This window comes from Anabrus simplex, chromosome 8 (genome assembly GCF_040414725.1).
Source record: "Anabrus simplex isolate iqAnaSimp1 chromosome 8, ASM4041472v1, whole genome shotgun sequence".
NCBI classification, from domain to species: Eukaryota; Metazoa; Arthropoda; class Insecta; order Orthoptera; family Tettigoniidae; genus Anabrus; species Anabrus simplex.
In genome coordinates this window covers 105,525,724-105,539,247 of record NC_090272.1, presented here as the reverse complement: position 1 = coordinate 105,539,247, position 13,524 = coordinate 105,525,724, and the positions used below count along the sequence as shown (strand labels likewise).

The 13,524-nt window shown below is 37.8% G+C and overlaps 1 protein-coding gene across 4 annotated transcripts in view; it reads left to right on the top strand.

Moving 5' to 3' along the window:
- The window catches only part of LOC136878866 (S-adenosylmethionine synthase), a 115,441-nt gene that overhangs the window by 38,402 nt on the left and 63,515 nt on the right, over positions 1–13,524 (top strand). The window contains exons 1-3 of one of the 4 annotated variants that reach the window (XM_067152422.2): positions 2,057–2,709; positions 2,876–3,132; positions 3,530–3,607. In XM_067152422.2, the coding sequence (XP_067008523.2) occupies positions 2,384–2,709; positions 2,876–3,132; positions 3,530–3,607 (661 nt within the window). In that variant the 5' untranslated portion in view covers positions 2,057–2,383. Of the gene's footprint in view, positions 1–2,056; positions 2,710–2,875; positions 3,133–3,529; positions 3,608–13,524 lie in introns of those variants that run through there. The other 3 variants (XM_067152420.2, XM_067152423.2, XM_067152424.2) reach the window with 3 other exon arrangements.

The following is a 13,524-nucleotide window of genomic DNA, read 5'->3' as shown; positions in this document are numbered from 1 at the left end:
TGATTACCCCAGTGAAGATCTTTCCTTATATTAACACCTAGGTACTTGCAATTATTCCCACAAGGAACTTTGACCCCATCAACGCAGTAATTAAAACTGAGAGGACTTTTCCTATTTGTGAAACTCACAACCAGACTTTAACCCATCATGCCATTGCCTACTGTCCATCTCACAACATTATCGAGGCCATTTCGCAGTTTTTCACAATCTTGTAACTTATTTATTACTCTATACAGAATAACATCATCCACAAAAATTCTTATCTATGATTCCACTTCTTTATTCATGTCATTTATATATAAAGAAAACATAAATGTCCAATAATACCGGTACTGCCTTGAGGAATTCCCCTCAATTATTACAGGGTCAGATAAAGCTTCGCCTACTCTAATTCTCTCGAGATCTATTTTCTAGAAATACCCACCCATTCAGTCACTCTTTTCTCTAGTCCATTTGCACTCACGAGTTTAAGTACGATCATATTCATAAACCGAACATCTTAGAAACACACAACGCAAATAGAGGTGGGGACGGAGCGAGTAATACCGATGAGTAATCCGGTTGTAGCGGTAGAGCGCTCCACCGATCCCCTCCGCTTACAACTGCGAGTACTCGCGGAGGACCTAAGCGCAGTGGAGCGCACAAACACGTACGAAAGTACCTGTATTCAATCTGTGTGTTTCGAATGTACGTATATATTTCCTACGCTTGTTATGTTTTGTAGATAATGTAAAGTCTGTTAGATTATATTTGTGGTGTTAGTGTGATATTTAAACATATTCGTAGATAGTAGTTATATATTTAGAACATTTAAAGGAATTTAAAGAAATGCCACGAAAACCGTTGGATGCCTGGCAGTTTTTTGATATCACTGATAATAGGAAACACGCAAAATGCAAATTTTGTGGCCGCACATACGCGACGGGTGGTGGCACATCAAATATAATATAATATAATATAATATAATATAATCATATAATAACTGTATTTATAGAAGCATTCTACTGATAGCTGTTTGGCATTGGGACGTGTAGTACAGTAGTATGTTGTCAGATATGTTTTGTAATCACATTTGCAAAGAAGGACATTCCAGTCAACGTCCATTTACGTAATTACTTTTGTCATCCTGTAGATGAAATTATGTCAGTGTTTTTCATTATATTCTGATAAGATATTTATATTCAGGTTATTCTTCTCATTAACAGTGTACCGTATCACATGAACTTACGAAATAATTGTTAATACATTACTTTTCTGTTAACTTCCAATTCCCTTGTACCCTTCCGGTAGGTATGCGCCATACTTTGTTTCACTATTCGAATGAGTTAACTATACGAGTTACTGACATTTATTCCACATACTACCTCCTACTCCCTAGCAGTTACGTATATAACAATTATAGTGTATATATATGCAGTTATTTACAGTTGGTACGTTGTGAGAGAAGGGTATTAACAGGGGGATGCAATACCTTCGCAGTGCCATAACTATAACGTGTTTAAATGTCCCGCGTCAGGACATTCACTCGGTAGTTCACTCGGTACTACCGGGTGATGACGTCACAACAACTGCTCCGCTCCGCTCCGTCCCCAGCACTAAACGCAAATACTTTGTACAGTTGTTCGGCGATACTATTCACTTGTATCCTCCTTGATACTGCTGCTATCTAACGTTGACAATTGAAATATATACACATTACCGGCACTTAATTTTCATAATAATCTAGGATGTAGTTGTAGTTCCTTAGTGCTTTAACTATTTTTATTTTGCAGGCTAGTTTTTTTTTTTTTTTTCGTATAAATATCCAGACAGTCCTATTTTCTGATCTGGTTGTATGTGGTTGTCACCGGGGTTGTGTACTCAAGGATGAACTAAAATAGGGTTTGTCTAAGATTACATACATTTTGTGAAGAATATTAAATTCATACCTACCTAGTTTATATAGGTCATGTAAGCTTCAACATTCCTTCGTGCTCTCCATTACCAGAGGAATTGATGGTCAGCTTCACAGTTGGTACACATGCGACACAGTAGTAATTCATTGCAATGGTGGAATGTTAAGTGCGTATTTGTCTGGCTCTAAGTGAAAGTTTGAGTGGTGGAAATATATTATCTGATACATCGTTATTCGTCAAGTTCCTGCCTTCCACTCGTCTTACTATTAATATGAAAAGGTTTTCATGATAATTCACCGTTTGAAATGTTGAATATCACACTATCGAAGGAGGATATTCGGTTTATGTTATACCATCAGCCTTGATAGTATTACCAACATGATATTTTTTCGTGTTTGATTACTAAAAGATTGTTGAAGACTTTTAATTATATAACCCTGTTTTATTGCATAAAACTGAACTGTGGGAGTAGTGGGCCACCTCTGATTATGATGAGGTTACGGTCTTTAACTTGTCATACCTTGCCCGCCATTCGTCATAGACATGGAAGAAGCAATTCAGGAACGGGGGCATATTTTTGTGACATTTTTCAGAAATGCATATATTCTCGGTTTTCATTGTTAAGCAATGTTTTTATCGATATAGTTCCTTTTCTCAAACGGAAAGAAACAAGAAGCGCTGACATTAGCTTTTTGTGTTCAGATTTCGATTTCTTGGACGTGTGTAGAGTAATGTTATTTTCATTATTTTACGGCAGAAAAATTGCGAATAATATTTCCACATGGGATGGATTTCAATCAACTAGGTGTACACAGTATGTATACTGCAATTTAATTACACACAATGCTTAATGTTGGATTTGCGCGCGTATTGATTTTATTTGGGGCTCAAAATTTTTGATATTAGGTACATGTATTTTTAATGTATACTTTTTTCCAACACAGTTTTGAAAAATATTTATATCTTTCTTCCTTTTTCAGGATTAGAATTGACAGACCTCAGAGCAGTGGATCACGTGACCCGACCGAGGTTATAAATACGACTACAGTCCCGTCCAGAGACCTCTTTTCCACAGTAGCTTCCGACGCAGTAGCAGAATTGGGACGTAGGTTCAGAATGCCCGAGACTTCAACTCCGTATATCAATGGTTACCATGAAAACGGACACATGGAACCAGAACTCATTGAAGAGGATACATTTTTGTTCACTTCAGAATCTGTTGGAGAAGGCCATCCAGGTGAGTTAATTTGTGTTATTTATAACGGCTTTGGTCGTTTGGAATGGCGCGCAGCCATGTGCGCGCACCGTTATAAAGATTTTATTTTAGATATTATGTCAAAAAAGATGGGAGTTTATATTACATGTAATAGGCAATTCCTTAATTCATAATGCGGATAAAGGATTTGGTAAGCCATTTTACACCAGCCTGGTGGGTTTTCTAATTATGTGCGAGGCGTCCATTTGCAGCATTGTCGCCATTTTCCGGTATGTTGTACAAAATGCATTTTCAATGGGTTATTCATCATTATCTTCATTTCTTACTCTGGGTGAGTTATGTTTAGAAAACACAATGTAAAGATGTTGTTCTATTTGAGACATAGTAATTTTACTTATTATTGTTTGTACTCTTCCAGATAAAATGTGTGATCAAATAAGCGATGCTATACTCGACGCTCATCTGCGGCAAGATCCTGATGCAAAGGTTGCCTGTGGTAAGTACTTAATACGTATAAAGTAATTTCTCGTAACATACCTTTTTGATGTATGTATGTGTGTGCCTAGTGTGTAATTTTAAGGGGTGATGCTATATTTCCTGGCCCGGTGTGTTTTAATGAACCTTACTGTAAAAGGTTATGTATATTTTATTTCACGTTGTGTGTTGTGGTTTGTTTATTCTCTGATAGAGGAATTTTACGAACTTATTTATAACTGGGGTATGTGTAATGACAGTTGATGTTTGGCGATATTTTTCTGCGAGTATGTACAGTTAGTCTATATTCTTTTAAATTAAGTATATTTTCTTGATTATTTCATAGTTGGCAAATTCTCCTTATAAGTATATTTTGACATCAAGGCATTGGAAACTGTAGACATAGTTTGCTAAAAGGACTCAAATTTTAGGTACATTATTCAGGCATAATTCATACGTACCTTCACATAGTATGTACCAAAGCGATCAAAGTGATTTCCGTTGTATGTATAGGCCTAGTGTGCCTGATTTCCTAAAACTTCATACGGTCACTAAAAGTTGTACACCAGAAAGAATTATAGGTAGTGTAAGTCACTGACAAAAGTTCAATTTGCACACAGTCTCGCCTGCTATTGCATAAATATGATAAATTGGATCATTGTGTTTCTGTTGGGAAGTTCATTTGGCAACGTGATAACATGGTGGACTCTGGTGGACCAATACCTAACCTGTTGCTAACACTAAATAAAGGGAAGTCGGTAAAAATACAGAGAGGGGCACTCAACGATTATTACATAGAATGTTACTTGAAATGATTCCAATTTTACCTTATAATGATCGAGGAAGAGAGATGTGTTCAATACGCTTGCCAGAGACCAACCCGCCCGCCCCTAGAAGTTTATTTACTTTTATAATAAGAAAATACTGTTTCAGACGCCATACTCCATTGCTTATAACGGTGATTGGTTCACGTAAATAAGAGGATGACGTCACTGACACCTGGGATGAGGCCGAGAATTTGTTACCAACCATTGCATTAACTTTAAGGTATTTTTGCACCTCGAAAAGATCATTATTTTGGGTATTTTTGCACCTCGAGGCCAATCTCTGTCATGAGAACAGTGGCTCCCTTCGGGAGCCACACTCCCTTCGAGAGGGTCTTAACTATGGCCGCGGCGCATACTGTCCGCATAGCAAGAAAAAAAAAGTCATTCAGAGGTTCTAAAATGCAACAGTTGGCAGCATTGTCGTTCCTCTTGGCGCTCCCTCTCAGCGCTGCTAGTGCGACAGTGAACTGGCGTGCGCCACCTAGCGGTCGCTCATGTTACTAAACCGTGAGTGCTCTTCTCTGTAGCTTTGCCGGGAAGTCTGTTGTAGGCTAACAGTAATTTTTGTCCTGTCAGTAGTTTCACAGACTTTTTTAGGCATGTTGACAACCATGAAGTTACAGGGGGAGTAAAAACAGTGGATAACTGTTGTTTGTATAATTATTTTTAGTCATTTGAATGAAAAATTGTTGCAGTACACTTGCTACAGGAAGATACTGGCTTCAATCCCAGTGTTACTTGTCAAGAGATGACCTTAATTTGGTGTTAGAAATCTGTACGTGGGTGGTGGTGAGAAATTTAATTAAATGCAAAGAAAAAAAGGTGGAATATAGGAGGGCACATAACGGTTAGTCCACACCAAAGTTAATGAATAACATTGGGTATAGTGCGCATTGGTATCACCTAAATATCACTATAAAATTTGTCACAAATGAAACATAATTACTTTTACACATATCAAGTGAAAAATCCCTGGTAAATTAAGAAATGTTTTTTGGAGAATATTAATACGTACTTTACTACTTTACAAGTACATTTGGTGTTGCGCTCACAGTGACACACGTATGTCTTTTGTCTTACACTTTGAACAATTTCGTGTGTGATATCTGTGTTCACTGAAGTTCTTTGCTTTCGTTTCATTCTTCACTTGTCAATGACATCATTTCATGAATTGTATCGCGATATGCAATATTTAATAGGCGACAAAATTATATGGCCAATGTACATAAGAAAAATTCAGTGGACTAGTGATTTCGTTCGAACAGAAATAAAAATATTTATTGGTCCAGGGATCATGCTATTTTTCTTTTGACCTCCATTTTGCTGTTTGTACTGGCCAAAGATAATGAGAATCTACAGACATAGCACTCCCATTCCACGGTGCTAGCCCTGGACCTGAATAAAGTAACAAAAGACGGCACCAGCAGCGTAGTACGACATAAACCAGGCACCAGCAGCGTAGTACGAAATAAACCAGTCCTGTCTACAAGCCTTAAATATGTTTTCATATTTCTCAAATAACGACGGTATTTCTTAATTTGCCAGGGATTTTTCACTTGATATGTGTAAAAGCAATTATTATGTTCCATTTGTGACAAATTTTATAGTGATACTTGGGTGATACCTTTGCGCATCATACCCAATAACATTAACAAAACAAAGTTTGATTATTATTTTACTTCTCTCGGCCCAGTACTCGCTACATTCAGCTGCGCGCGGAACGACTGTCGTTTGTTCACACGCTCGCCGCCTTCTGGGGAAGGATGTGAAGCTGTGCTCAGAGCTGCCTACCTCTATACTGAAGAGCTAATGAGTGAGGTGCATCGATAGCTGGTGGTAGTGATTATTGTTACACGATTGGTCTGGACTGGTTCTTGCCGTGCGGATAGTTAGGACAGAATCTAGACAAGACTATTGGTCTAGACGGTTAGAAGCCGCGAAGCTGCCCTAGGCCCCTAGTTTTGTGAGGAAACATTATTGGTCTGGACGGTCAGGATTCTTGCCGTGGACAAGACGATTGGTCTGGACGGTTAGAAGCCGCGAAGCGGCCCTAGGCCCCTAGTCTCGTGTGGAAACGCGATTGGTCTGGACAGTTAGGATTCTTGCCGTGGACATGACGATTGGTCTGGACGGTTAGAAGCAGCGAAGTGGCCCTAGGCGCCTAGTTTCGTGCGGAAACACGACTGGTTCGGACGGTTAGGATAGGATTTGGACAAGACCACTGGTCCGGACGGTTACAAGCTGCATTGTTATTTTACATGGTGTTTTTTGTTTGTGTTTTTATTCAGCCAGGGTGGTAACACGATGTATTTATCAGCATTGATGGCAATGACTTCACATTCCGTTCACCAGTGAGAATGCAAGAAGCTACTTTAGCCATGGACGATGGCGGCTGCTGCTCTTTATTAGGTTATAAAAGTAAATGTACTTCTTGGGGCGGAATAGTGGGTTCCTAGACATGGCAATGAACACATGTCTCTTCTAAAAGGAATTCCAAGTAAGATTTGCATTATTTTCACTTCCTTATAATGTTATAAATGTTGGGCTGCGAGATGGAAAGTTATACCCATAGTTTGAATGAAAACTTTTCTCAATACGTTGATTAACTTTTGTTAACAAACTTCAACATTGTGTCCACACCAAAATAAGTGTTTGTGAGGTTACAGTGGGTAGGGTCAGGAAGAAAATACTTGGAGCTGCAGCTTTCAGTATTTTAGTAAGAACAATTAGAGAAAAGGCAGATCCGAACTGGGGCTGAGAAAAATATTGGAAAGGCGAGTAGAATTAAGTTTGGAGAGAACACTTAAGTCAGAACTGTTTAATTCTATGATGCAGCAGGCTTTCAAAATTACGAAATAAAGAAAATCTTCGATTAACCTAGTTAGGATAGCATTATTTGATATACGATTATGTGGGGTTTGGTTATTGAGCGAGAATTGAAGCTGGAAATGAAACTACGTTAGAACACGGCCAAATGAATATCATACCGAATTAAAGGTACTGTATATTAGAACTTTCGCTTTTGATTTAATAGTTAATTTTTAGAAGACATCATCGTATTCTGTGCTACGTATTTGCGGGCTCAAATTGCGTCCTTGTGCATTTGCAAACCGATATGTTAATGAAAACACGAAAAGTTAATGAAAAGTTTTATTCACAAAAGTAAATATTGTTTATCAACATGCAGGAAGAGTTAATGAACATGCTATTTATTGACATCCAAAAATGTTCGTGAACATTGTTTATTAAGAGTTCACAATATCTTGGTGTGGTTGCACCTTAAAATATTAGATGGAAAGGTAGATCAGGAATGATAACATTTTAGGTTGAGCTATTACAACAAATGCTGAAGAATCTTTTTTTCACTTTTGGACACAAATACTCCCCAACTCTACTGATTTATGCATTAGCCTCGCTCCCCTACCTCCCAAGTTAATTTTTTTTTTTTCCTGATTGTAAATTAATGATTATAGCACCTGTTTTGAGACTCCTGTTGTTTGAGAATGTTGTTTCAAGAGCTGCCATGTGGCCAGAAGTCTTGTTATCCTTGGCAGCTTTAAAATTAAAAGTGAATATCGCTTTGCACAAATGTAGTGTTCAGGTGGTTTATCAGTGTCTTGAATAAGTTCAGTTGTCATCACTTATTAATGTGGTTTTGTTTTTCAAAAAGTGGTATTAAGCATTTGTTCATGTGATAGGGGCCGTGCTATTTTTCCTGTTGGTTTAATTTATTGTATTTATCATTACAATATAACGTGTTTTTATTCAAGATTTGATTTTTCATTATGGTGAAGAAATATAATTTACTTTTTCTGAAACAGTTTTTGGAGCAGTTTCCATGTATTAATGAATCTAGGAAAGGTTCAAAATTTGTACATCGTAACAACAATAATAATAATAATAATAATGATAATAATAATTTTAAAATCTCAGAATGTGCAAGAGTGCTTGTTATAATTCTGTGCTCAATTTAATCACCTATATGGTTCTATTGCTACACTGTAGAGCATATCTACTATGGCTCTCCACACCATTCACATATGCAGTCTAAGTTTGGCTCGTGATATCTCTTACCTGAGCACGCTTTATAACGAAAACCATGTACTGCGAAATAAGTCGCCGAGTGTAGTGATTCTATACCAGAGTGTAGCTGATAGGAGAGATCCTTTCGTGACGGTTACTTGTGACTATCCTGTTTGCCCTAAACATTACTTTTAGTTAAGTAGTAGAATTACAACTGAGACGGTGTGAAACTGGAGATTGGCTGCCATTTTCTTTGTTTCTGTTGGCTAGCTGCAATCAGCTTTGGTGAGGTTTGATGAAGGCAATGCATGTCTCCAATAGAGTTTGCATGATTTGTAGCCACAGGATTACTATATTCAGTGAAAGAACAAGAAAGGCATTTTGAAATCGTCATGGCATGTGCTGATTGTGATCTCAGTCATTTACTCTTTCGTCATTTTTTTATTTTTGCCCAGGGGATCGTTTTGTCTCTCAGACCTAACCTATCCAGACCAATGGTCTTTTCATTAGCAGCCTGGTCTTTAAAAGAATAGCGTTCCTGTCATTAGTTCTAGGTTGGCAGCCTTGTGTGGGTCGCTGTGACGTCATCTTAGCCACGCCATATTGTCTGTGTAACAGCTGCGACATTGTCAAGAGCCGCGCTACGTTGCCTGATTGTGACGCTCTCCAAGTTGCGCCGTGTTGAATCTGTTCCGAACCGTGGTACAGAACCTTTACGAATCGATGTATAAGGTGTCTGAAGATGATACAGAAACCCAAAATATACCACCTGGCATGAACGAGTTCAATTATTGCCGCAGTCTTTAAAGGAAGATGATCAAAGTATCATCAGTGGTGTCTCGTGGACAAAGTAGTTGGATATTCACACTAGCTAAAACAGACAGTAAAGTAAATGATAGATTAAATCACCTCCATCCTCAAATTGGTGCTCCTCTGAGTATGTATGCCCTTTCAGTATTGTTAGGTACAGGGTTTCAAATGGTAGAACAAGAATTAATGTAGGAAATGACTATAGTAAACACAACTGAGGTGCTACCGCACTGGACAACAGTTTCCTGGCAAAGTTATGGAGTGGCCAATGATATTCGTTGCTCTATAATACAAAACATTCGTGACTCAGTGCATTGTTGTGCATGGATGTGGACGGTATGGTTCACTACAGTGAGTGGGTAATAAAAAAAAAAATTTAAAAAAAAAAAGTTCTTTCAACCTGCATCTTCACCAATACTCTGAAGTCTTGTAAAATCATGAAAGAATTTACCACTCAGTGTGCTGCTTTAGGAATTCAGGTGCCCAATTTAAAAAGGTGTTTGAAATTAAGTAAACTGGCCCACCAGGCAAAAAAATAAAGCTCACCACTCTGTTTTAGAGCAATTGTGTAATGACTGCGACATTAGATCTTTCAATGTAACTGAAGAAAATCTGTACTATTTTATTGTATTGAACAGGTGGAAACCTTATCCTGTTAAATTTCGATTCAATACGGACCAAAAATTAAATTCCTGACATTAAATAAATAAACTGGAAGCAGTCAACAAAGTAGTCATGAATGACTTAATTTACATCCTGTAACCTTTCAAAGAAGCTATGGATGATTTTGGAGACAGCAGTCCAAAAATACAAAACGTGCTTTGGTTCCATCATCTAGCTCTGGGAATCGCACCTGGACACAGAGACAGATGAGGAGCTAGAACGCTGTCCTGGTCAATCTTGATTATTACCAGTACATTACTTGCAAAACAATACCGAATATCTCTTTCGTTTAACTTTGAAGGGAAAGGTGCAAATTGTTAGTGAACGCAGTACGCCAGTAATCGGCTGCTCAGCCAACCTGCTGGTATAACAAACCTAGTAACCCAGCGTGCAAAGGGAACCAAGCGATGTTAGACGAGCTGCGTTGATGTGGCCCTTGTGACGTAACAAGCCCAGCCTAGCTCTGTAGTGCTGTCGCACAATGCAAGTGTAGCTTAGCTGGCAGACACGTACGAGCCCAGCCGAGCCTGAGACCGCTTATTGCTCACAAGAAGTATAAATAACCACCTAATCGATACTTTATTAATGCCTCAGGCAAAATTGAATAAAATTAAAACTTACAGGACATGTTTCGACCACTTAGTGGTCCTCTTCAGCTGTATAAATAAAGAACTGAAAAGAAAAACATTGACAATGGACAACTTGTAATATTGCTCACAAGTCAGCATGTGACTGACAAATACTGCCCTCTTCAGGGGCCATGCCATTTTGTACCTCTGCAGACCAGGATCACATAAAATCTGTTTTCTGAATTCTCATATAAGCTGAACTGCTACCTTCACATCCCAGTTATGCAAACTGCCAATGTTTGTAGTCCTCGCTGGCTTGTGATCGTCTGTCAGGAGCTCTGTATTAGAATGCTTGCACGGTACAAATGGATGTTAAAAACTATTGACTAGATCTACAAAATAATACTTAACTGTTATTTTTGTAAAATAATTACAGTTGAATCTCGATTTCTTGAACTTCCATTACTCAAATTTTCAGTATCTCGAAGTAACTTAACACAGGTGATGGGCCCCGAGAAATCTGTTTAATTCATGGCATTTTAGGTCGCCCTGTGACCGCTCTTGACCATGTATTGAACTATTTCGGACTAGCAAATTGAGTAGAATAAGTTGTAGATGTATATCTGCCACTTCTTTATTCTTTGATTTAGTTTCAAAACGACTTTCTTTCTGCCGGTTCAGTCAATAAGATGGAGCGCTCGTGTAATACAGTGTTAGCTGGCGATATTTTAGAAGAATTGTATGCCGATGATCGTTCAAATGGATATAGTGATTGTAAATTAGTGGAAACTGAATGTGATAGTGGAAGTAATATTCAAGCCCCTACACACCGTAATTTACAAAGTGTGCTCACTTACTCAAGTGTCTGATGGCAACGATGTAAACATTGATGACGTATTAGAAATTGACGCTGAAGATGGTTGTATAAAGACAGGTCCATCAACTTTAAAGATAAAATATTGACTTAATATTTATGTACAATTTTATAATCGTGCACTCTAGTATGCTCGGTAGAAAAATGTCCGGGCCACAGGGTATGTAACAAGCTCGAGCATCCTGTCAGCAATGTGTTAAATTTCCCTGCCATTTGTCTTATTCTTCACGTGTATTTATTTCTCTATTACTCGAAATTCAGTTACAGGAATTTCTCGATTTCTCGAAGCAAACTATTCTTTAACTCAAATTTTGTGCAAAATTAACTGTGCAATACAGCATCTGTGGTTTGTAACGAGCAGTTAACAAGTAAAGAAAGATTTACAGTGATGCTGGGAGGCTAATATGATGGGATCCGAAAAACTAAAACTTCTAATGATTGATAAGTGCAAAAATGCAGCGAAATTCATTGAAAATAACTAACTTGAAATTGTATGCCAATATATCATGTATGAAGAGAAACAGATGACAGAATAACGACTTCTCAATTCGACAGAAGTATCTCTTCATATTAATTAAAATTGTAAAATCCCTTAGTGGTATGGCCATATACTGTAGAGTGACAGCTGTGCCCATACATAGTGTTAGGGCAATTTGTTATTAATCTTGATTATGCCTATATTGTGGTTCTAATCAAGATGTACTTAAGGCATATTGAATGATTATCAACTTTGTTTCTCTTTATTTATTTATTTATCTTTCACTATAATTCACAACTCTCACGAATTAAACATTTTATGAATAATTTTACGAAATGATTACAGCGAAATTAAAGCGATGATGTTAGCCCTATTTTGCGAAATAACGGGAACAAATTCGTTTCTTTTTGCGAAATCGAACATAAATTAATGCGAAAAAATCAAACAAAGTAACAAACAGAAGAGACTAACGGATTTTTTCCAAAGATGTTAACTGAAGTATGTTGTTTGTTTCACTGCTCTATGTACTGTATACTGTCTCCTAAAAAGTTACTTTAATAAGGGTTATAATTAAAGTGATACTGTAAAATATTGTTTGTATATTTTTAAAGACTTAAAAATAATGTATATAGTATAAGCCCGTAGGTACATATGATTCACTTATGTGTTATACGTTCTCAAAAATGATATTCTCTACATCTCGGTAGCTCGAAATAAAAGTTAGCTCCCGAGGTGGTTCGAGATATCAATGTTCCACTGTATTGAATGTAATGTCGTGGAAATCTGGATGTTCATGTACTCCTGTGATCATAAACAAGAGATGCTACTGATTATAATGGTATTTCAGTAATTTGCATAGCGGGAAATTTTTTTTGCTAGTATCATGTTGAATAGTCTTCCAGCAGTGTCTGAGGAACTTCCGGAATCTGTAGATTTTTGCTCCTGAGGCACCATCAATATGATCTGTTGAATCACTGGAGGAGCAGCTCAGAGAACTTCTGCCCTGCCCGTAGTGTTTTATGATCTGTAAAAGGTCTTTGATGCCGTTCCCAGAAATACAATGTGAATGGTAGTAAAAGCAGTTGAATTTTCCTTAACATTTTTGTTGCACTCGTGCAAGCACTTGATGACGGTATGGTTGGTTCTTTATCCGCGTGATTTGTCCGAAGGATTGCCATTTGTTTTACATTACACAGACAAGTCTTATGGTGGCGATGGCATAGGACTGGGAAGGAAGCAACGTAGCCTTACAGTACTATTAAAACATGCATTTCGTGACTGCTCACAAAACATGACGCTGAGCAAAAGTGTGAAAGCACTGTGTTGCCACATGTTCCGGCTGATGTTACTGCAATCATAGTCAAAGCCTCTTGCTCTGTGCTAGGTGCTGCGGAAAATCATATCCATGCACGGGAATTATGAGAACATTAGCATAACGTTAAATGTTGTTATAATTACAGTAGTCTCGCAAATCCGAGGCTCCGTTAAATCAAAAGTGTCATTTGAATTTTTCTTTTCGCAGATTAATTTTTTTTTTTTTTTACGGCATTTTGCTCCCTGCATATTCCTGCCATGTCATTGTGCTGTGCCTCCTCCTGTAGCGAGATCACACGTGTTTGTCATGCTTGAAAGTAAATCTTTGAGAAAGATGGGTCTGCCTATTAAAGTATGTTTATTGCCGGAGAACACAGGGTC